General features: G+C 36.3%; 3 protein-coding genes across 5 annotated transcripts; all 3 read right to left on the minus strand.

The window, feature by feature from the left end:
- Positions 1-1,417: 1,417 nt before the first annotated feature.
- dhfr (dihydrofolate reductase) lies at positions 1,418-3,994 on the minus strand. Its single transcript, XM_008335863.3, has 6 exons — positions 3,294-3,994; positions 3,066-3,115; positions 2,658-2,763; positions 2,311-2,434; positions 1,854-1,969; positions 1,418-1,613 (listed from the first exon to the last, which is right to left on the minus strand). The coding sequence occupies exons 1-6, from the start codon at positions 3,383-3,385 to the stop codon at positions 1,532-1,534; spliced, it is 570 nt and encodes a 189-aa protein (XP_008334085.1). The 5' UTR covers positions 3,386-3,994; the 3' UTR covers positions 1,418-1,531.
- Positions 3,995-4,393: 399 nt separating this feature from the next.
- gtf2h2 (general transcription factor IIH, polypeptide 2) lies at positions 4,394-14,192 on the minus strand. Of its 3 annotated transcripts, none has more exons than XM_025053283.1 (15): positions 14,022-14,192; positions 13,164-13,227; positions 12,543-12,620; positions 8,918-8,954; positions 8,325-8,411; positions 8,134-8,184; positions 7,952-8,006; positions 7,763-7,868; positions 7,128-7,218; positions 6,361-6,556; positions 6,078-6,141; positions 5,873-5,982; positions 5,571-5,673; positions 5,108-5,147; positions 4,394-5,010 (listed from the first exon to the last, which is right to left on the minus strand). In XM_025053283.1, the coding sequence occupies exons 2-15, from the start codon at positions 13,217-13,219 to the stop codon at positions 4,900-4,902; spliced, it is 1,185 nt and encodes a 394-aa protein (XP_024909051.1). In that variant the 5' UTR covers positions 13,220-13,227; positions 14,022-14,192; the 3' UTR covers positions 4,394-4,899. The 3 variants fall into 3 exon arrangements, with proteins under 3 accessions (XP_024909051.1, XP_008334088.1, XP_008334087.1); XM_008335866.3 differs by having other exon boundaries at positions 13,164-13,224; positions 14,016-14,142; XM_008335865.3 differs by lacking the exons at positions 12,543-12,620; positions 13,164-13,227; positions 14,022-14,192 and adding exons at positions 9,584-9,661; positions 10,205-10,265; positions 11,057-11,151.
- A 113-nt stretch (positions 14,193-14,305) lies between these two features.
- On the minus strand, positions 14,306-23,538 carry oclnb (occludin b). The gene is made up of 9 exons (XM_008335867.3): positions 23,324-23,538; positions 21,883-21,952; positions 20,731-21,424; positions 19,877-20,041; positions 16,469-16,584; positions 15,843-15,947; positions 15,584-15,755; positions 15,137-15,178; positions 14,306-15,021 (listed from the first exon to the last, which is right to left on the minus strand). The coding sequence occupies exons 2-9, from the start codon at positions 21,924-21,926 to the stop codon at positions 14,923-14,925; spliced, it is 1,437 nt and encodes a 478-aa protein (XP_008334089.1). The 5' UTR covers positions 21,927-21,952; positions 23,324-23,538; the 3' UTR covers positions 14,306-14,922.
- Between the last annotated feature and the right edge of the window lie 900 nt (positions 23,539-24,438).

Genomic DNA, 24,438 nt, shown 5'->3' on the forward strand with positions numbered 1-24,438 from the left:
TACCTCATATATATGTGTGTACATATATATACATATATATATACATATATATATATACAAACCTACATGGCATTTTAGAAATTGTTAAAAATGTTCATCTTTTCGAGAAAATCAAAGTCTGTTGTCTTGGCTGGAAGGATCTGGAAGATTCTACTGCAAAACCTTCTTGCACATCTTAGATCATTTAACTTACACTGTATTCATTTCTACATCTGTTTTTACACGAATGACGCTGCAGCAGGCTGTTTAGCTGCTTCCTGACATTCAGCTGCAAACTTACTCCGGCCTTCAGCTCAAACCCACACAAACAGAATAGTTAATGATGGAGAACAGAGAAAATGTCATCGCTGGACATTTCAGCCCTCTGTAGATGCAGCCTTATTTTTCCTACCACACAGTCTTATTAACTAAAATGAAAAGGCAGAACATATTGTTCCCGTTTCCTAAAGTTTATAAATGACTAATGCAATACATTGGTTAATAAATATAAGGGGAACATATAGAAGAAAAACCTACAGTAAATGAGCTTTGGCAATCACTTGAAATCTGAAATATAGAGATTGCATGTCGAAAATGCCAAGCTAATCTTAGATGTCACAAAAAATGTTACATCTTTTGCTAAAATAAAGTAAGACTTAGGAGAGAGGCTAAGACTTGGTTAAAAAATAAATTTGCTAGCTAAAGCAAACTAAGCTAAAGGGCAATTCTTCTTTAACTTTAAAATGTCTAGAAGTTTAATATTCAGAAAATATTTCTGAATAGCTGATTAATTGCTGTAGAACCTGACTGACCTGGTGATGATGAAGATGCAGACTAAGGTCCGGCTAATTTGACGAGTTCAGGTCCTGGTAGGTCCAGCAGAAGGGAGCAACTACAGAAGAGCAAGTGGAAATGAAGATATAGAGAAAATAAAGAATGAGCAGCCAATGGGAGCTGAGGAGGTAGACGGCCAATCAGCAGTCACAGCACTGACAGTGAGTCAGTCAATTCTCCTCATGTTTTCAGACTAATGATGAAAACAGTCAGACGTCAATAAATGTTCAGGGTTACACACACTTTTGTAAGGAGTAACACTTTCTTTTTCACAGACACAATTGACTGCGGACTGAGATAAATCGTTTTGAACTGTGCGTCAGAATTTGTGAGCTCAGACTGATTCTCTCAACTGCTGTTCAAGGCCACCAACAAAGTAGAAGCTTTGGTTTAAATGATAAATGACTTTTAATTTTAAAACTCAGAAACTCATGAAAATCAGGATTCAGAACATAAACGATTAATATACAATCAACAATTCATAGGGGAAAAGGGAAAAAAGTGGATTTTGTGTGGATTGAATTTTAAATTTTGGAGTAAATAAAAAAAATCAATGTAGAGAATTAGCTCTAGTTTAGATAAACAGAGCAGATGATATAGAACATTTGTTTATGAACAATTTTATTCAACATCAAACTGTGGAAATCACACAGTCCCGGATATACATTTTTCTGGCTGTACATTTATGTAATGACAGTGAGACAGTTTTTTCTCTCTCTCAGTTTTCGATGCTCTCATAAACTTCATATCTGTACTGGACCCCCTGTTCCTCCTGCAGCTCCATAGAAACTCCTGGAAACCTGGCAAAACAAAAACATCCTAATATGATGTCATATACAAAATATATATTTATGTAGTAAAAAATACAATTGTTATCATAACAAATGATTACCTCCAACTTTTTTGGTATATTTTAATATCTTAAAATATCTCATTCCACTTAACCTGACCACATAGATTGTACAACCGATTTAAATGAATGAAAGTTTTATGCTAAAACCTGTAAATATGGATAAAGATAAACGTCATCATGATCTTACTGAGGCAGGAGACGGAATTTGTCAGGAGTTATTGGTGGGAAGTATGTATCACAGTCAAACTGCTTCATTATTCGAGTGACTAAGAGTCTCTTAGTTCCTGGTTCCTCCATCATCTCCTAATCGAAGAAAACAGAGGAGGTTTGACAGCTTGTCAGTAGACATTTAAGAATAGCTATGACATTACTGAAAACTTTGAGCAATAGCTGGGCTTGATTAATAATTTGATTAAAATAATTTTTAAAAAAAGGCACACTCATTTCACTCATTCAACAGAAAGAAATTCAGCTCAATTGTTGTCATTATGGAGCAGTTCTGAGGAGAACAAAATCTCAAGCACAATATTAAAAATATCTGTGAAGACAAAGGTGTGGTGGATGTGTGTGAGATGATTTATGTTTAATGACACAGTTTACTGTATGAATCAAATTTTAGAGGTAAGTGAAGTCTGGTTGAGTACCTTATAGACTGAATTTCCTCCAATGACCCAGATCTGGTCAGCCTGGTCTGACAGCTTTGTTTCAACCAGCCTGATAGCTGAGCTGAAGTCTGCTGCCAGGTAATGAGCTCCTGTAGGTGGCGCTCTGCACAAACATTAGGTCTATTTAGCCTTTTAATATATATAGTATAGTGCATTATGAAAAAAACATGAATAAAGATAGAGATCTGTACACATGACAAAGCATTGCAGTAGTGTTTTTACACTATGAGCTCTTATAACTTAAGGAAGCTATAAATGTGTTTCAGGAGTTAACAAAATGTCCCTATATAGGCAGAAAAGTTTACTGTGTGTGTGATTTTTCCTACTTGTACTGTCTGCTGAGGACAATGTTGATTCTGTTTCGCAAAGGTCTATGGTTCTCTGGGATGGAAAACCACGTCTTTCTACCCATGATCACCACGTTCTGTTTACCTACAGCAGAACAAAAGAAAAATTAGTTCTATCTAATAACTATCTCTACAGTACACAGAATATTTCAATCCGTGTTTACAGCTCAACTATAAGAAAAAGGTGGACGGTAGCACGTGACATAGCAAAGCATAAGAATATCGTATTTTGGTGTATTAAAGAATACTAATCATTTCGTGAAGGTTTTAAAATGTTTTCATTTGTGGGGCAAATGCTGGACATGTTCACTGTAAATGTAACACGTGACCAATAAACCTTTGTTCTGAGGCCGCCGAAGTTGCTCAACTTTGGCGAACTTTGTTTACCTTCAACAGGTGAAGTCTGTGTCATGGTTTGGAAATGTTTCATTTCATTTCTGTCAAAGAAGAAGTGGGGAATAAAGTAAACAGATTTTAAACACCGTACATCATGTTTACTAAGAACAGGTAAAACTCATCGTAAGATACCAATGATCCACAGACAACGGGGACATACACGAGAAGCCAACGAAAATAAACCTGAAGCAAAATATGGATTTCATCAGTCTTACGTACCTGAGATTAATCGGATGCCAGGGCAGCGTTCCATTTTTTCCTATACCGAAATCCGGACAAACGGCCACGATGGCGTTCAGAACACGGCTCATTTTATTGGAAAACTGACTCAATAGCCTTCTTGTTATTCAGTAACACACGTTTCCCGCCCTCCGTACAAAACACAGGGCTTACGTTCTCCCTCTCATCCGTACTTCCGGCTTTTAGACACCAGCTAACTATGTCTGTCAAGTACAGACTGAAGTCATTCTTCGCCTTTGACTATACATTAATATTAAACTGGTTATAGTCTGTCGACATGTCGGGTCAGTATACACTGTCAGTAGAGTAAATGGGCCACTGACAAACGGAAATTACGAAAGATAAATACACTACGCTATTCCGACGGGAGTAGCACGCTGTTTACTACTCAGATAGGCGAATTTCACCCATCAGAATAGCCTGCGCTGTAACAAACTACTCGTATGCTATTCAGATAGATAAAATACACTTCAATACATCACCGGCATCATGTGGTAAATAATTAAAACAAACGTTGGCGTGGATTTCAACTGTCTAATACAGTTCTACTATTCTATAAAACAACTGTTTGGAAGACTACATTAATATATAACACCGGTATTTACCATTACCGTTATAGCAATAGAAGGTAGAATAGACATTTGTGTGGCGGCGATGTTTGTAGTTTACTATTGCAACGCTGCACCCTATATCCGTATAACCCGGTTGTACTGCTTTATTTCAGATAAAATATATGAACTCTGTAAAATCGTCTACCACTTTGGTAATTTTCTGCAAACGTTTTATATTAACTAATTAAATACCCTACATATACGACCTATTTTTATGCAACGCTTATCGAAAATTAAGTAATGTATACTACATTACTTAATTTTCGATAGTGGTAATATTATAAATGTGTATGTACCTATTTTTTAACACATTTCATTTTTTGTAATCATTCTTTACCAATTTATCCTGTTACTACAGTTGTGTGGGTTTAGCATATTTAATTTAGACTAAAAACCTTAATTATGGCTCATATATATATCATACTCAAATATAAGTGCTATATAAACAATAAACAAAACTGAAAAAAGTTTCTGTTAAAAAAAACTCTGTTTTATTTCCTACGTACTCTCAGTGGTTTCTGAAAACGTTAACAAATAAGGAACAAAAATGTTTTTGTAACCCAAAAACACTGAGGAGGCTGCCATCTTGACAAACAAGCCGAATCTTATCTTATGATTTTCATTAGGAAGTCAGGAATGTATCTGTCAATCCATCTAACTGTAGTTTATTTTCAATTTTGCAAAGGTTGAGGTGGGCAGCGCAGTTTGTTGCGCTCAACAGTTTTACCGTTAGGTGTCACTGTTTCTCAACAATTTGTCGAACTTGCTGGAGTGGTATTTAGGGTCCACGTACAAATGTTGACAATGCAAACTGGTCCAAACGCAGACATGGTGCGTCATCTGTCCCACTGATACTCAGAAACACATCAAGTTGGCTAAATACAGTGTGACCTGTCGCCATTACGGCTAAGAACCCACATAGATGGTAATCCCTGCTAAAAACATCAGTCTGAGTCACTACAGGTTTCGCAGAGTCAGCGAGCAGCATCCCCATGTGTGCAGCAGGGACAGAAGTGCAGAGCATCATGGATATAGAGGTCACACTCCATACAGTAGACATTTTTACACGAAGGGCAGGTAAACATCTGTACCCAAAGAGGGAGACAGGGGAAGATGGGTTTCATCATAGAAGATTATATTGACAACTTTTGAAAACTGTTGAAGTAAAAAAAAAATACCCACACTTTTTTCCTTTAGTTCTCCCTGACATGCCTGACAGAACCTAAAAACAAATGACAACAAGTTTAGCTCAAAGTGACAACAACAACCTCGCTGTGGTGACTGTGAATAGCCTCTCCAATTTTAAAACATTGATTTAAGATGCACTTGTTTACTTTGGCCTATATTTGGAGTATATTCACATTTATTCGGTCTTTTATCTATTTCTCTTTTATTGTTATTGCTTTTATTAAAGGATGTCCAATATTAACATTTTTGCCAATATCCGATATGACGGTGTTGGCCAAACACTTAATTTCTGATTCTGATATCAACGGATACTGATATAGCAGGGCAGTGGTGGGCATTGTGTTATTGCATTTTCATTATCAGAGGAAAAACCAATAACAATTCTTACTGATATTACAAAATATGCCAAAACCAGGTCTGACCAAGATCTGTGAATGTGTGAGTTTGTCTGAGTCACCTTTCTCCCTGAAGTTCTTCTACTGGGGTCTCTGTAAAGGTCTGGAGGGGGAAGAGGTGATGAAAGGATCTGGCCAGATGAGGAGCTGACACCAGAGTCAAACCTTTGGAAAAAGAGTTTACAAGATATTTTACCCAAAAGTTACAGTTTCATGAAAACAGGCCAAACATTTGACTGTTTAATGTTAAAAATCTCATCGTAAGATCAAATTGAAGTATAAAGAGATGCATATGTATGTAATTAAAACAGAAAAACATTATATTGATTTCAATAGCAGCCTCAAACAAGAACAGAGGACATACCACACACTTTACACTCCACAGGAAGTTCTGTGTATTTGGCGTGGCACTGTGGACAGAAGTAACCTCCCAAAGACAGACCTGGATCACAGCTGCTGCTGCTATCCAGATGACTGGTACACAAATGAAACATTAATAAAAGTAATTACTCTCTCTCTCTGACACACACACACATAGAATGCCCAGTGTTTACATTATTTTTACTCACGACATGCTGAAAGAAGGTTTGGCATCTCTGTCCATTACAGCAGAAACGGTGTGCTGAGGAAAACCTAAGCACAGGAGTTTTAAGATTCTCTTATATGTTTTTATTTTAAGTATTATTTTATTTTTTGTAAAAACATGACTGTAATAATCAAATATTTTATCAGCTTCAAAAATTTAAAGAAACTGTTCTATATCAAATTAAACAGTGCATATGAGCGAGCTTTAGAACTTTAGAAAGGTATCACTGGTTTCTGGTTCATTGGTAATCTGCAGACCCTACTGACCCATGCGTATTAAGGAGCACTCAGAGGAGGTAGTGGCTGGAGGAGGTTTGACGTGCATCATCAGCAGCTCTCTGTAGTGACTCTCGTCCAGAATGACGTTGTACAGACCTCCTGTCTCTCTGGTCAGCACTGTGCAGACCCTGACTTCTGCAGACAGACCGATGACTGACACTCGAATCTTCAGAGTCTTCAGAGTCTGGTCAAAGTAGGAACAGAGTCATTCCTACAGGATTGTTTACGTGACATGGTTGGTTAGCTAAGACTGGAAATTATATTTACTGACTTGGAGCTTGACTCTCAACACTGGGCACTTACAAAAGGGACACAATGTAATATTGATTTTGTTTTGATACACATCACCTCTGAAGTGTCTGGCTTTTCTTTAAGTGCCAGTTTTGGCAACTAAGCAGACGTTTTATAATCTCCTTTAATCTGGAAATGGCTGATTTGTAACCGTACCAACTCACAGCTAGACAACCCTAACCAGCCAGTATTGTGACTTAGACATAAAGAATAAACCTTAAGAATCAGGTTTGGTCTCAACTCCATATCCAGGTGGCTGGATCCAAGGAACAGACTGAACTTCTCTGTCGTCGAACATTGAGATTTCAACATCATATAAACTCAAACTTACTATTAATGATTTGAAACTGGACTCGACTATTAAAGACCAAAAGAGTAGATTTGAACATGAATTAACCCAGAAATAAACACGAACTCTAAGGATTGGACAATCACATTGGCTCCAGGTCAGTACAGGACCTCACCTTAATGAGTTCATAGATGTTTGCTGGGTCACATGTGGTCAGACTGCTGAGAACGATGAGGATCTCACGACTAGTGTGTCCTGGCATGTGTCTTTATACAGAGGTAAACAGTAAGTTAGCAATTACAGAGATCAGTTCATTAAACTGGAACCAACATCCATCCTAAAGTGTTTAATCTAATGTGGACAGTTCTAATGGCCTTTACTTTCAGAACACTTTGTAATAAATGTATTTGATTGATCACGTGATACTCTGCAATTGTTTGCTCCATGTGCAATATATGAAATTAATTCAAAAGTAGTGTATTGTGCAGATTTATTCTAGTATGATTAACTTCAAGATGAACGAATGTGCAATAACGTTGGGCTCAAAGAAGCTGCTTTTTGAGCAGTACTCCCTTGCAAAGGTTCAAGTTAAAATATTTTTGCAAATCTCAACTTCAAATAATTAAATCAAATCAAATATGAAAATAGGGCATTAACATTTGATCTAGTTTTTCCACATTCATTTCATTATCCATAACTAAAAATAAAAGCTTTTTCAGGTAAGATGTGGGATCAGCTGTTGACCACTGTCCACACATGATTCTCAGGTCTAAACTTTAAAGACTCTGCAGAACAATATAGAACACCTACTTTAGGGACTGAATGGCCAGATTCAAAGAGTTGTACAGAGAAGGTTCTCCTCCACACACTGTGTCCACAGCCTTCTTTAGAGCAGTGGTGTGTTTGGTTGGGTTTCCTAAATGTCAAACAAGATATCATTGACTGCAAGTAAAGTTTCTCTGATTTCAGGACCATGAAATTGTATTGTATTCTACTGACCTGCCAGATCAGTCAGCTTCTCAGCTCTCTTGTTTTTTGTGGTGATAAATCCAATCTAAGGAGACAGAAATTCTTTGGTCTAAAAACAGCTTTTTGTTTTTGTTAAAGTTGTACCATTTTTTGCAGTTCATAGTATGGTTCTTGTTAATTTAACAAGTCAAAACATGATTTAAGGACAATACCTGACTGATGGGGTTTTGGTCAAAATACTCGTCAACAAACTTTTCAATCAGCTGTATAGGAGAAAAAGGGAAACACCAGTTAACACTTGAGCACAGTCGATTTTCCTAAATGATAAAAGATATCTGAAACAAACTATTATCTTGTAGATACGATCTGCTGTTGTAGGGTGAAAGTCTGAGACTGAACTTACCTTCAGGGTAGAGGTTAGGCGGTTCGGTTTTAGGTCCTGGTCTTCCATACTTCGGGAACAGTCAATTACCACATACAGGTGACGCATCTGTAACACAGAAAAACATTTGGACACTATAGCATATGATGGCAAATAGCAAAAAAATGTATTAATTAGTAAGGCTATACATGCACAGCAGGCTTACACATTATACACAGCACTATTAAAAATATTTCTGAACGGTAATTTGACACTAATCACTTTACTGAGCTGAAAGACACTTCATGACTCAGTAAAGAAATAGCAATATTTTTGCAATAAAAAATAGTAAGTAGTAAGTAGAAAAAAATTAATGTACAATACTCAGCAATTATTGTTACATGTTATGACAGTTGAATCATTGCGTTATAGTCATTTTATTTTGTGCCTCCACTCAATACCAGTTTTTTTAGTAGAATTGGTAGTAAACCAATATTTCCTGTGTTCCTGTGCCCTTGAACCTGTAAATTTATCAATTGTATAAACCTTAGTTTCTAACCAAAAACAATACATCAAATGGATAGATACGTATATGGATAGATCTTTATTGATCCCTTGGCAGGGAATTTACTCACCATTCCGAGGCGCACCTGGTTATGGCTGGTAATCATCCTGGTGAGACAAATAGAATGTCACACACAAGTTTTTACATACTCTTAAATTAAATGGAACTATAGCAAATGCATGTTTGAATGTAAAAAAAAACAAACATTAGTTTAACATGCATACTGTGCTAGTCAACACATGAGTGGATTCAGTTTCTTAAAATATACCAATTTGCATGAAACTGCATATCAATGCAAAAGATTACATTAAGAAACAGACATGAATTAAATTATGAGAATGAAAATAACACAACTATATAATACAGCTTTACAAAAATAGAGACTGTCATCAACAGGTCGCAAACATGCCTTTTACTGAACTTAATATTCATCACATAATTTTCATTTTGTTTTTATTTTGGAGCATAATGAAATAAGTTATGATGCATAGTTTGTGTTCTGTTTCTGCATCTCAGAGGCCATGCACCACCCAATAATACTAGTTATAATAATAATAACAACAACAAACCAGATTTAGCCCACAGTGCCTATATTTAAGAGCTGAGATAAACAGGATAAGGGAATACTGTATTTAATCACAAGACCAGAATTAGAAGAAGCATGAGTTCAGCCACACAACAATGCATTAAGAGTATGATCTTCTCAAGCATGTTGAGCATGTTCACACACACAAACCTTTTCCTTTTTGACTGGTACAGAATTGCCTCCACTGAGGATTTGAGGGAGCCAGATTCATCCTCCTTTAGCACTTCCCTGTGGGAGAACCATCGATACATTGAAACAACAGTTGTCATAGGAATATATGCCTGTTTGGACTAGTATTCATTCGCTGACTTCATATGATTTTGAACAATTAAAAACGTTTTTATACAATAAAGACTATTCTCTTTTTGTAATTCGCACACCATACAGCAGGTCTCCTTCTTCTTCTCCTTTTGGCTTTGTCCCTTTTTTTTTTCCAGGGGTTATCACAGCGAATCATTGATTTCCATCTCTCCCTGTTCTCTGCATCTTCTACTCTGACTCCAACTATCTGCATGTCCTCCCTCACTGCATCCATATATCTCCTCGTTGGCCTTCCTCTTTGTCTCCTACCTGGTAGCTCCATCTCTAACATTCTCCTATCAATGTATCCACTGTACCTCCTCTATAATATTACAGAAACAAAACAGATTTGTCGAAACTTCAAAACTTTAAATATATACATTAGGTACACTTTTCAATAAGTGTGGTGATTTAAAGAACATACATTTGCAAATTATTAATTCTAGTCAGTAAATAACAGACAATAGTTACCAAGTTCTCTCATAGCCTCCTTCCCAGCGTTTGGCTCTCTCTGGTTCTTCATCCATTTTGTCTTATTGTCACAAAAACATAAAACAACAATAAAATTATTCTTCAGATTATGGAACTTGGGGATCAGGGGGTGCTTGCATGATTTTACTCTTCCGGAGACGTTTAACGATTCTATGGAGGAATAGCTTAAATAATTTATCAACTAGACCAGGGATCACCAACTTTTTTGAAACTTAGAGCTACTTGTTTAATACAGACTTCAAAAATAATGTAATAACAATTAGTTCTGGGACATACAACAGCAGACACTTCTTACTATCGTCATCGCAGCCGTTTGAATATCGTTGCAGGCGTAACCGATTCAAAAAGCACGGTACATTTTTTGACCCTCTTTTTAGTTTTATTTTAAGAACATAGCCTGCGGGCACCTTTGCTGGTCCATATGGGTTTAGTAGGTGCCCCCGGGCACGACGTTGGTGACCCCTGAACTAGACCAACTACTTTTTTTATTTAGAGCTTTTCCACATTATACAGAACGAAATTTAGCTTTAACCGTTTCATTAAAGATGCGGTAAGAATAAAGCATAAGTATCCTAGTCGAACTATGTTGATCTTTAGAGAATATTAAAACATTACTGCGACGTAACAGACTGTAATTCAAATAAAATAAATCATGAATAAACTATGTTGAACACATGCTAGCTGGCGAGCTAACTTGGAGTATATTTTATACATATATACAGAAATTGTATCGTTCTCATCATAAAAAGGCTAAACCAAAAATTCCAATGTCTTCATCACGACAATCAACTTTAACAAATCATTTCGTCAAAAAGAAACTGAACAACTTACCTTTTTTTTTTTTTTTTTCAGAATATTGTATTTGGCACCTCAGTACAGGCTGTGCAACAGCTTATTCCTCCGGTAGGAAACATAGACTGCCTGGAACCTGCCGTGTGTATATTACACCTGGAACGATGTTCTGCGGTATTCATATACAGCATGTAATGGATAGTTAAAATAAGTTTATTATTATTATTCTTTACGCTACGGATAAACCTAAGTTATCCAACGAAACGAGTCACGTGACTGACTAAAAATGGTTCGGCGGTTTTATACATAAACAACGACTGTTTGCCACAATAAAAGCTGGTAGAAAAGTGGTGAAATTGTTTATTGGCTTTGAGTTACATAGAAAAAAGTGACGTGACAGTTTAAAAATGATACTATGAGAATAAGGAGCCACCATTAATCATGCTGACATACACAAGAAAAGAAAAAAAACTTTTCCAAGATTAAAAATTGATAATATAAACAATATTCACATATAATGGTCAGTGACTTTCGTGTCACACTATCTAATACAACTTAGCTGCTCCTTCACTGTTTCTTAAAATTTAATATAATGAAAAACTGCTTCATTTGCACTGAAGCATCAAAGAATCACATCCCCTCCCTAAATCCAACAGTGAAAAAAAAAATTGTTCTTCATACGTTTATAACAATATATCTATTAAAAAACTGATCAATGATGATGACATAAATATGTTTTTAAAACTACAGTATACCGATGTTTCCTTTACCTGCTAATCTCTGACAAAGCTTAATTCTTGGCCCTGAAACATATGTGATATTTAAGCAGAAGAGCTGTTCATTGTCACCATCACACTGTTCAGTTTGTTTAAATGCCTATGATCGAGTCCACCATTGGAAGTGAGGAAAATAATTCACAGATTTAACTGTTTAGAAAGTTGGGGATTCAGGGTCTGCGGTCGTACTCGCTGATCTTCCTCTTGATGTGGGACAGTTTGGATTTCAGGTACTTGCACCTCTTCTTCTTTATCTGATAACTGGGAGACTGAAAAGGGGAATATGATGTTCAAAGAATTGCAGTTTATTTAAGGGAACATAAGCCATTGTTTAAAGAAATTGACAGCAATGGTAATTAAAAATATCTGGGTACAAATATTTACCTTTTTGAAGTTCTTGAGCTTGGTGTATTCACTCATAGCATCCTGAGGGGAGAAAAAATACATTTAAACATAGAAGGGGGGGGGGGGATGGAGCATAATGAAATAAGTTATGATGCATAGTTTGTGTTCTGTTTCTGCATCTCAGAGGCCATGCACCACCCAATAATACTAGTTATAATAATAATAACAACAACAAACCAGATTTAGCCCACAGTGCCTATATTTAAGAGCTGAGATAAACAGGATAAGGGAATACTGTATTTAATCACAAGACCAGAATTAGAAGAAGCATGAGTTCAGCCACACAACAATGCATTAAGAGTATGATCTTCTCAAGCATGTTGAGCATGTTCACACACACAAACCTTTTCCTTTTTGACTGGTACAGAATTGCCTCCACTGAGGATTTGAGGGAGCCAGATTCATCCTCCTTTAGCACTTCCCTGTGGGAGAACCATCGATACATTGAAACAACAGTTGTCATAGGAATATATGCCTGTTTGGACTAGTATTCATTCGCTGACTTCATATGATTTTGAACAATTAAAAACGTTTTTATACAATAAAGACTATTCTCTTTTTGTAATTCGCACACCATACAGCAGGTCTCCTTCTTCTTCTCCTTTTGGCTTTGTCCCTTTTTTTTTTCCAGGGGTTATCACAGCGAATCATTGATTTCCATCTCTCCCTGTTCTCTGCATCTTCTACTCTGACTCCAACTATCTGCATGTCCTCCCTCACTGCATCCATATATCTCCTCGTTGGCCTTCCTCTTTGTCTCCTACCTGGTAGCTCCATCTCTAACATTCTCCTATCAATGTATCCACTGTACCTCCTCTATAATATTACAGAAACAAAACAGATTTGTCGAAACTTCAAAACTTTAAATATATACATTAGGTACACTTTTCAATAAGTGTGGTGATTTAAAGAACATACATTTGCAAATTATTAATTCTAGTCAGTAAATAACAGACAATAGTTACCAAGTTCTCTCATAGCCTCCTTCCCAGCGTTTGGCTCTCTCTGGTTCTTCATCCATTTTGTCTTATTGTCACAAAAACATAAAACAACAATAAAATTATTCTTCAGATTATGGAACTTGGGGATCAGGGGGTGCTTGCATGATTTTACTCTTCCGGAGACGTTTAACGATTCTATGGAGGAATAGCTTAAATAATTTATCAACTAGACCAGGGATCACCAACTTTTTTGAAACTTAGAGCTACTTGTTTAATACAGACTTCAAAAATAATGTAATAACAATTAGTTCTGGGACATACAACAGCAGACACTTCTTACTATCGTCATCGCAGCCGTTTGAATATCGTTGCAGGCGTAACCGATTCAAAAAGCACGGTACATTTTTTGACCCTCTTTTTAGTTTTATTTTAAGAACATAGCCTGCGGGCACCTTTGCTGGTCCATATGGGTTTAGTAGGTGCCCCCGGGCACGACGTTGGTGACCCCTGAACTAGACCAACTACTTTTTTTATTTAGAGCTTTTCCACATTATACAGAACGAAATTTAGCTTTAACCGTTTCATTAAAGATGCGGTAAGAATAAAGCATAAGTATCCTAGTCGAACTATGTTGATCTTTAGAGAATATTAAAACATTACTGCGACGTAACAGACTGTAATTCAAATAAAATAAATCATGAATAAACTATGTTGAACACATGCTAGCTGGCGAGCTAACTTGGAGTATATTTTATACATATATACAGAAATTGTATCGTTCTCATCATAAAAAGGCTAAACCAAAAATTCCAATGTCTTCATCACGACAATCAACTTTAACAAATCATTTCGTCAAAAAGAAACTGAACAACTTACCTTTTTTTTTTTTTTTTGCAGAATATTGTATTTGGCACCTCAGTACAGGCTGTGCAACAGCTTATTCCTCCGGTAGGAAACATAGACTGCCTGGAACCTGCCGTGTGTATATTACACCTGGAACGATGTTCTGCGGTATTCATATACAGCATGTAATGGATAGTTAAAATAAGTTTATTATTATTATTCTTTACGCTACGGATAAACCTAAGTTATCCAACGAAACGAGTCACGTGACTGACTAAAAATGGTTCGGCGGTTTTATACATAAACAACGACTGTTTGCCACAATAAAAGCTGGTAGAAAAGTGGTGAAATTGTTTATTGGCTTTGAGTTACATAGAAAAAAGTGACGTGACAGTTTAAAAATGATACTATGAGAATAAGGAGCCACCATTAATCATGCTGACATACACAAGAAAAGAAAAAAAACTTTTCCAAGATTAAAAATTGATAATATAAACAATATTCACATATAATGGTCAGTGACTTTCGTGTCACACTATCTAATACAACTTAGCTGCTCCTTCACTGTTTCTTAAAATTTAATATAATGAAAAACTGCTTCATTTGCACTGAAGCATCAAAGAATCACATCCCCTCCCTAAATCCAACAGTGAAAAAAAAAATTGTTCTTCATACGTTTATAACAATATATCTATTAAAAAACTGATCAATGATGATGACATAAATATGTTTTTAAAACTACAGTATACCGATGTTTCCTTTACCTGCTAATCTCTGACAAAGCTTAATTCTTGGCCCTGAAACATATGTGATATTTAAGCAGAAGAGCTGTTCATTGTCACCATCACACTGTTCAGTTTGTTTAAATGCCTATGATCGAGTCCACCATTGGAAGTGAGGAAAATAATTCACAGATTTAACTGTTTAGAAAGTTGGGGATTCAGGGTCTGCGGTCGTACTCGCTGATCTTCCTCTTGATGTGGGACAGTTTGGATTTCAGGTACTTGCACCTCTTCTTCTTTATCTGATAACTGGGAGACTGAAAAGGGGAATATGATGTTCAAAGAATTGCAGTTTATTTAAGGGAACATAAGCCATTGTTTAAAGAAATTGACAGCAATGGTAATTAAAAATATCTGGGTACAAATATTTACCTTTTTGAAGTTCTTGAGCTTGGTGTATTCACTCATAGCATCCTGAGGGGAGAAAAAATACATTTAAACATAGAAGGGGGGGGGGGACTGAAGAGAGGGAGCAAGTAAAGAAGTTAGGAAGGTGAAAGAGTAGAAAAAGGATTAAAAATGAAAAAGACAAAAACATGAGAGGGAGACAAGGGGGGTAAGAATAGGTGAATGAAAAAAAAAAGAATCAGCAGGGAAACAGTACAAGAGCAAGGCAAATAAAAGGAGAAAAAATTATAACATGGAGGACGAGAACGGAAGGGAAAAGAATATAGTGACCAGTAGATCAAAAGAGAAAACAAAAACTTACAGACAGAATATTGGAAAAAGGCACTAAATTACGTAAGAACAAAGAAGAAAAACAGGAAGTGGACAATTAAGAGTGTAGTTCTCATATGCAGTCAGAGAAACAACATTTACCAGGAACTGTGGACTGCCCTCTGGCAGTCGGGCCAGTTCTCGGTCCAGATCAGCCAGGTCTCTATTAATGCCATCAAGCTCGGCCTGCAGGTTTTTATACTCCAGATGATCATGGTCAAACTCCTTTCTGTAGGTCAGACGTTCCTGCTCATCCACAATGGAAGGAAACACCCTTCAGAGAATATTAGAGGAAAATCAGCCAATCATATTTTTGTCAAGATTCCTCTGTTCCTGATAACTGGATTTATTTTAAACTCACGAGCTAAAATCCTCCTCCTCCAGATCATCTCCAGACTCCATACCAGGATCGTAATCATGTAGTCTGGCCTTCAGAGGTCCAACTGAGCTGCTGATGTCTGAATCTCTGTAAAAAATGTACACACACACACACACAATGAAACAGTATTATAAGAGAGTTGGTGGTTTGTAATATACAGTGTATATATATTGCATTTTATAAACAAAACTTTTTTACCAACGATTCCCTTATATAACATTGAGTACTTAGACATTTGTCTTTCTTAACTCCTTTACCTGGACTAATTCTAAGCATTTTGCAGATTTACCTACTTTGGCATATATCTGTTAGGGCAATTTTTGTGTTTGTTTGTTGAACACTTGATTTTTCAGATGGGTTTTTTTTTGGATTATATGAAAAATGGTAGAAATCAGAATTTTTGCTATAATGTTTACCTAATTTATTTTTCTCTTTTTAAGCCAAGTTTTACCTTTGTTTTCTTTAATGTTCATGTTTCTTAAATTTTGCTGTTTATAACAACTGTTCTTTTGAATAGTAGTGGGTTTAACCTTCTTTTTTTTTTAAACTGAAGGATCAATTAAGAACAGTGACCTGTGATGATTACTGTATGGTGATGTGTTACTAACCCTGGCAGGTAGAGAGGCTTGTTGTTGTCCACTTGTTCCAGATACTCCCTGGAACCCCAAGCTTTGTCATTAGCAGCGTTCAGAGGAACCTCAGCATCACCAGTCACATTGTTCACCTTAAGAAATAGTTTAAAGTTATACATTAGTTAGTATTTGGCAAAAAACTGAACACAGTTTCAACATTTCAATAACTAACCTCTGCGTGATACATTTAACATGTTTTTTTGTTTTGGGGTAAAATACCTTGTAGTGTCTGTGCAGCTGACATGTCTGAATGAAAATTATGATGTTCCTGTGTAAAACGTCATCAACCTTTAAGTATTTATATTTTAAGTACACATTTGTGTATCAATTGCAAACAATGAATATGAATGAATATGTGTACATTAGAAATATGTAGTTTTGAAAGATCTCTTTTGGTACTATCATCCTGCAAATCTAATAAACTGAACATTTTCGTATCTTAATCCTTTGATGAGAAAACTGACCACATTTAATATGTTAACTCAGCATGACAATAATAATATTTGGTTGTGACTCTTTTTAGGTGGAGTGTGACTCCAGGAAAAGTTTTAAACCAACATTTTATTACAAAAATATTTTCCTTTTGTATTTTTTTCTCCGCTGCCCTCTTTTTCTGGATGCTGTCCCAAACATCTTGATTCCACCATCATATTTTCTTGTCATCTTGACCTGACCTCACACCTTCCAGTTTCCCTCACCCCTCAACTGTCACCACCACACAACTTGACTCTAAATTCTATGCAACACTCCTTTTTTCATTAAAGTTTTGGTAAAAATAAATAATCCTTTGTCCCATATTTACCCTTGTTTTAAATGACAGAAACCTGTTCTCACTAAAAGATAAACACAGGTTTTATAAACACACAAGGATGAACCGGTTATTCTGCTTTTCCCTGAATGCCTGAGTACAACTGATACCATCACTACCGTCAACAAGAAGACTGAAAAGGGTTTCCTACAATGGAATAAAAACTATGCTTTTTTGGGGTCAATACTTTAATTTTCCTGAAACGTAAAGCAAACAATGACAATTCAGGAAATGCAGAAACACCGATTTTAATGAGATGTTTCTTTAAATGCACTCATTAAATCATACAAATCCTTCTGACCACATTCTGAGACTGAGACCAAAGTTGACTACACCCAGAAACTGTAAATGAAACTGTCCTGCCTTTCATTTCCTCCGTCTCACCTGACAAAAACACACTTAAAACATCACTGTGAGGACAAACACACCTCCTGACGTTGCACCTGTAATGCAACGTCAACCATCCGAACAAAATCCCTGATTCCCAGCTAACCATAACATATGACAGATGATTTTGCAGAGTATTGAACAAACAATTAGGATCCGTTAGTGCTCACAACATGTGTGTTTGTCAAGTAGGACAAAGTTGTTCATTATGGTGAAGGGAGGGCTGAACACAGTCATACAGTATTTAATTAAATATATTACTAGTGTATCTGATGAAGACTGATCTCTCTTTCATAAACCTAACATGTGACCCACACTAATTCAAGTTTAAGAATTAACTAAAAATAAGAAGTGAAGTAGTGAAGAAAAGTGGATACATTTGCTTGTGTAATATATTTGTTTTCTGAGTACCAGGAACTGTTGGCACCAGGAAATTCTGTCAAGAAACTACACTGCTGTTGCAATACAAACATTGCTTGTTTCCACCACAGAAGATCTGTGAAGATTATACTGAGAAGTCTTGTGGTGTGGGAAGAGAAAATACAGATTCCTTGCATCTTCAGGTCTGTACATCCACCACACCAGAAATGGGCAAAAGAACTTGGAACTCTTTTTGACCAGAATCATTGTTTAAATTGGATTTTCCAAGATAATACATGTATTACATTTTCCATGAGAGACTAAATTAAAGCCTATAGTTGTGTTCAAAATTATTCAACCCCCACTGCAATAAACTGTTTTAGCGAGTTTGACATTTATTTTTTGTCTTTTTTGTAATCAGACCAAAGAAGGACTTGTTAACTAGACAAATGCAACTGAAATTACAACAATATGTCTGGTGATATGCCAACAAATGTCAAAATTATTCAACCCCTTAGACACATACATCCTCAGAACTTAGTACAACATCCTTTGGCAGTTATAATGTGAAATATACAGTAGCTTGACAACTTTGTGGCAGCGATCTACCAGTATCTTAGCCCATTCCTGATGGGCAAAAGCCTTCAGTACATTCACATTCCTGGGCTTGTGTGCTGCAACTGCATTCTTCAAGTCCCACCACAGATTTTTTAAATTGGATTTAAGTCGGGTGACTGCGATGGCCACTCCAGAATGTTTCAGCCCTTCATCTGCAGCCAAGCTCTGGTAGTTTTGGATTTTGGATGTTGTCCTGTTGAAAGGTCCAACGTGGAGATGGAAGGCTCAGATTTGTGACTGACTGCATGACATTTACATTTACCAAGATCTCCTGGTAGTTAACAGAATTCGTGGTACCTTGCTCATGCTGGAGATTCCCTTTACCTAAAGAAGCAAAACAGCCCCAAAGCATGACTGACCCTCCACCATGCTTCACTGTTGGCAATGTGTTCTTTTCTTCATAGGTCTTGTTCTTCCGTCTCCAGACATAACGTAACCTTTGTGGTTTGTCCACGTGGTTTTTCCACATACTGGAATGTATGACCATTCCCTGGGCTTCACCATGTTGTAAAGACACAAGTACCTGTCTAGAAGGAGCTGAGTATCACAGTCATTTTTCTGCTTGACTGTTGCTCATTATCATTCTGTTCGCATCTACGGGCATTTTCAATACCTGATTGAAAACACTTGATTGAACCTCTGTTCTTAAGTGTGGTAATCTTTAAGGGGTTGAATAATTCTGTCAGTGAAGAAATCACAAAAAGGACATTTGATACTGTATTAGACTATTTTTGTCATTTTAGTTGCATTCAGCTAATTTACAAGTTCTTGTAAGATTTCATTATGAACACTATTACAAATATATATTAATGTACTTATGACCCTTTACAACACTGGGGTTTGAACAATTTTGAACACAACTGTATGTCCTTCCATTTAGTCTTGGCCTCCTGTAGTGGTTCCTGATGATACCCCTAGTTGGTATTTGGGGTGGTACTAGTCAATGTGGTGGAAATACACACATGTGCTGGTACTGTTCCTAGTTTGGGTACCAGTTGTGCAAATATGTCTTACGACAAGACAATCATGTTCTTTGCTGAAAAAGTGAAAATACAGAAAATAAAAAAACCAAAAAATTATAAATGCTAACGTGAGGTTCTTCAGAAAAACAAATCCATACCCAATCGTTCTTGTGTAGGTCAAATTAATTGAAAAGCGTTTATCATCATCACCCGTACACCTCATGCAACAATGCAAATATGTTTACGTACCCATTCTCCAACACTGTTGTTCAGACCATCTGTGACCACTTTCACTTCTTCCCACAGAATTCGATCCTCGCCCCAGTGACGCATCTTGGATCGAGTCTTGACAGCAAACACGAGCAAGATGATGAGACCAATGAAAACCAGAAAGCCAAGGACAATGGCTATAGCCTGTAGGAACATGCAATTAAGGTTAAAGATGTAGGGCTAATGAATCAGACTTTTATTTTTGAGTTTAATATTTTAAGAATGTGATTTTATTTATTATACTTTTAGTATTATTTTATTACCTGCTGTATTTATTAAATAAATAATAAATAATTAAAATTAATAATGTAGCAAAATTATAAACATAAGTAAATAAAAATAATAATTTAAAATCATGGCAAAATATAGGTACATTTTACTTAGGGACAATGGTAGTTAAATATGAATTAAAGATGACTACGAAAAGCTAAATATTTTTCAGAATAACAGCTTTCATTTAGTACAAAATTGTACTAAACGTTTTATACTACAGTACTGTTTGTATATTAAAATACTTATAACATAATAATAAAAATAATATAATATAATAATATATCAAAAAAATAAAAAAATCTGTGAAATTTCCTCCACTGTGGGACAATAAGACAATTAAAGCAGTAAAGCAATGTTGTAATAAATTAAATAATAAACTATATCTTTGTCTATTTGTTTAAAAAACATAATCAATGGTGATTTTGATTATTTGAGATATTTTAGATTGCACTAAATTTTATAGTGCAAGTTTTTCCACAACTTGTGTTAAACAGAACAGGAGAACAATGGGTTAATTTAGAACAATTAAAATGTTAGACACCACTAAAAGATTATCTGACCTCCTGTGGCTCAACCACACAGTAGTGGTACAGATACTGGTTGATGAAGATGCCTTGGGCCTGCGTCTGTGTCTGGTACTGGGAACACAGTTGGCGGATCTGGCTGTAGTAAACTGAACCTGTGGATTGAGCTGTTGGATTCACTGACACCAGATACACAATGGTGGCGATGATCATAAGAAATGCCAAGATGGCACAGATGATGGTGGTTGCCAGGTAAAACTTCGAAGATCGAGCTGCATTTTGTCTTGACACTACCAGCACAAAAATGATGAGGACGGCGATAAATGTGATGGCAGAAATGGCAATAATGAAGCCTTTGCCTGCTTTAGGATCCATTTGTGTTCCTCCGTACCCATAGGAGCCACCTCCATAGGAGCCACCATAACCTGAACCATACCCTGTACCGGAGCCATAGCCTGTGCCATAACCACTTCCATAGTTACTGCCATATGATCCGCCGTACGAGCCACCGAATCCTGGCAGTCCAACACCACCTCCCATCCCCATGAGGCTCATGTCATAGTCCCAGGCCAATGTGGAGGCTACACAGGCAAACACAGCGACACACATGATGACGATGATGATGCATAGGATCTTCATCACGCCAGGAGGTGAGGACCAGCGGTAGAAGTGAAGCATCTTGTCTGAAGTATAGTAGGAGAAGACAGGGTTGGAGTGTCTGCTGCTGTGGCTGTGGGAGATGTTGACAAGATGCGGTTAACATGTGATAATCAATACATGTAATATGTCTACATTTTTCTTCCCTAAATCTGAGGAGAATATTCAATTGGACACAAAACTGAAGGGATTCTGGCAGGGTCTTTACACCTTTACTTAGTGCAAAATCCAAAGAAACTATTAAAGCGAACAAATATTATAATCATTGATCATATGCTTATCCTCCATATTGTTCTTCAATCTCAAGTGTTCATGAGTTAAATATAGTTTAATATGGAAAAATAATCAAGGACTTGAAATGAGAAATAGATTAGATTTTCTAAGGACGTGGTTAAAGTCTATATGGTTTAAGTACATAGCTGTTTTCTGCATATCTGCATTGAGGTTTTCATAAAAATGAAGTGTAGACTAAAGTTCAGATATGAGAAGAGTGACAGAGTTGTATTGAGTGACAAATGGCAGTAAACTTACTGTTTGGGCTGGTAGGGTGGATTGCTGTGTTTCGTCCCCGGCATTGTGACCACGGCTACCAATCAACTTCCTAAAAACAAATTAAAATTAAAAATAAAAACAGTTTTGTTTCAAAAATTAAAAGGTTTAAAATGCACCTATTAACTGTCTGTTTATTAGCTAGTCACACGCAAAATAATATATACAATATATATATATATATATAATTATATATAATAATATATAATTGATTGACTAAGGGGCTACGTTTAGGTATATGATTTAAATGTTTATTTCAATGTATTTATATCAACATTTTACAATGTTTTAAAATAACTGTAAAATGTGATGACACCACTGAGGTAAAAATCTTCAAGTGAACTTGGCTCTGTATCCTTCTATTGTCAGTCTCATCCTGAGAAAGAGGGCAGTAGGTGTGAGTGTTTATTGTGAAATGAAGCGGGTGAATGTGGGTGAGATCATACACATCACACACGCGCACTGCCCTCCCAAAGTTGTGAGGTCACATTTCCCCATTTTGGCTACTCCTTTTCTGACCACAGTCATCATTTACCTTCCTCACATACAGCTATACATCTTCAAACAGGTGTACTTAGGTAAAATACCAAAAAAAACAACAACAAACAAACAAAACAAAAAAAAAACGTCAAACTCAAAGGAAAAACCAGGACATTTTTAGTTAAACAACCCAATACACTTTTTACCATTTTTAATAAATACCCAAAGAATATTAACAAGCAACCTAAATAATAATAATAAAAAAACATCCGAAGATCAGAGAGCCTAAATCATAAACGTTAACACACAAGTCCGACTTAGAATCAAGGCCATATTAGCAATAAATAAATATACATACAATTTCCAGATTTAAATCGTATTTTCGTGAGAATAAGGTCGAAATGGTACGAGAGTAAAGTATAAATTTTACGTAAGACAATCCTTTCAACATCCTCGCACTTTACATTATATAAAGATGAAGTAACTTTTCATTCTGATGCACATATTGCTAACGCTCGGTGCCCTCTTTCTAGTCTCCTCCAAAAACAATAATCTAACTGCAGGACCTGGAGAGGTAAATATATGTTATATGTATTTGTTTTAGCAAAGTCGCTTCTATTAGATATAAACATATTAAACAAATTGTGCATCCAATACTAACTCACAAAAATCAATAAATAATAAACACTTAAATAAAATCCAACAATTTTATAGCAAAAGGGATATAAAAGACAGGGGGGGAAAACTTTTCCCCCCTTACATTTAAAGAGAAGTGGGAGATCAGATAACAAAATGGCGTCGCTCCAAATTTAAACATAACCTGTATTTGGTCATAAACGTTAGTTAAAGCTCTTAAATCTCTTTTCACGTTTCAGGTTTTAACGCGCCCACTTAAACATGTTTTAATGGAATATCTCGTGTATTAATTGTTGAACGGACTCACCTGTGTGTGATGAACAGACGGTATGAACCTGACTCAACAGTAGCACAAACAAAACTCACACCCTCATTAACGCCACAGTATCTCTGGCAGACAAAAAGGCTCGTCCCCGCATCCCGAGAGCGTGTTCACAGCAGCAGGTGTCACATGGGTTGTTTCCCAGGTCATGCAGGTATAACCTGTCCTCTCTCTCTCTCTCTCTCTGTCTCTCTCTCTCTCTCTCTGTGTGTGTGTATGTGTGTGTGTGTGTGTCTCGCTCTCTCTCTCAGTCTCTCTCTCTCTATCGGTCTCGCGGTGTTATATACTGTATATATCCCTTTTCTGACTAATTTTCCTTCGTCTTGCGCTTTCCCCCTCTCATTCTTACCCTCCTCCCATCCTTTCACTTTCTACCCCCCTTTCCAACTTTGTAATCCTCACCCCTATATATACTTCCTTTTATTTTTATTGTTACTTGATTTTCAATTTATAATGATATAATATAATGTGTTTTTTCTGGTAAATTTGGATAAAAAAAAACCCACACAGCTCAGTAGTTTGTTATTTCATGAATCTTTTTGTGCTTAAAATTACAAAATAAAATTAATGTTTTGTTTTGAAAACTCATATACAGGTTCCATTAATACCACTGAATTCATTGAAATCAGTGAAGTTTTTTGGTGATTTGTGTATTCATTTTTTGAGGTAGAGAGTGGATTCCGCTGCTTATGATGTCACCTCACAAATGATGGCAGACCAGAAAGAATGTTACCATGGTAATAATGTAAAGAAACAGCTACCCGAAGAAGACAGAAAACAGCAGAAAACACAGTAACTAATATCATCTACCCCAGGGCTACCGCTGAACAAATTATGGTTTGACCATCACAAGACAAGTTTTCTTTTCTTTTCTTGTCAACGTTTGTCATGTCAACGTTTGTTTTGCATTTTAAAAGCCACTCGGAACTGGCTCCTTGTTTTTCTCTTCTCGCTTTCTCTCATTCACTCTGAGTATCAGCTCTCTCAGCCACACCCCTTATCCGCATACTGTCAGTAATGCAGTTCATTCACAAATGCGCAGTTTTTGTTTTAGCTTATTTTAAGATATGTTAAATCACCGCCGTAAAGCAACGTGATTC

This window comes from Cynoglossus semilaevis, chromosome Z (genome assembly GCF_000523025.1).
Source record: "Cynoglossus semilaevis isolate Cse_v1.0 chromosome Z, Cse_v1.0, whole genome shotgun sequence".
In the NCBI taxonomy this organism is placed as follows: Eukaryota; Metazoa; Chordata; class Actinopteri; order Pleuronectiformes; family Cynoglossidae; genus Cynoglossus; species Cynoglossus semilaevis.

Coding starts and splice junctions, on each gene's coding strand:
- dhfr (XM_008335863.3), bottom strand. CDS start 3,385: ATGAGCCGTGTTCTGAACGCCATCGTGGCCGTTTGTCCGGATTTCGGT. Junction 2,764..3,065: donor ACAGACTTCACCTGTTGAAG/GTAAACAAAGTT, acceptor GTTCTGCTGTAG/GTAAACAGAACGTGGTGATC. Junction 1,614..1,853: donor AAATTCCGTCTCCTGCCTCA/GTAAGATCATGA, acceptor TTGTTTTGCCAG/GTTTCCAGGAGTTTCTATGG.
- oclnb (XM_008335867.3), bottom strand. CDS start 21,926: ATGCCGGGGACGAAACACAGCAATCCACCCTACCAGCCCAAACA. Junction 16,585..19,876: donor ACAACAGTGTTGGAGAATGG/GTACGTAAACAT, acceptor CTATTTCTTAAG/GTGAACAATGTGACTGGTGA. Junction 15,179..15,583: donor AGGGCAGTCCACAGTTCCTG/GTAAATGTTGTT, acceptor TTCTCCCCTCAG/GATGCTATGAGTGAATACAC.
- gtf2h2 (XM_025053283.1), bottom strand. CDS start 13,219: ATGGATGAAGAACCAGAGAGAGCCAAACGCTGGGAAGGAGGCTATGAG. Junction 8,412..8,917: donor ACCAGGTGCGCCTCGGAATG/GTGAGTAAATTC, acceptor TCTGTGTTACAG/ATGCGTCACCTGTATGTGGT. Junction 5,011..5,107: donor GAGAACTAAAGGAAAAAAGT/GTGGGTATTTTT, acceptor CTTTGGGTACAG/ATGTTTACCTGCCCTTCGTG.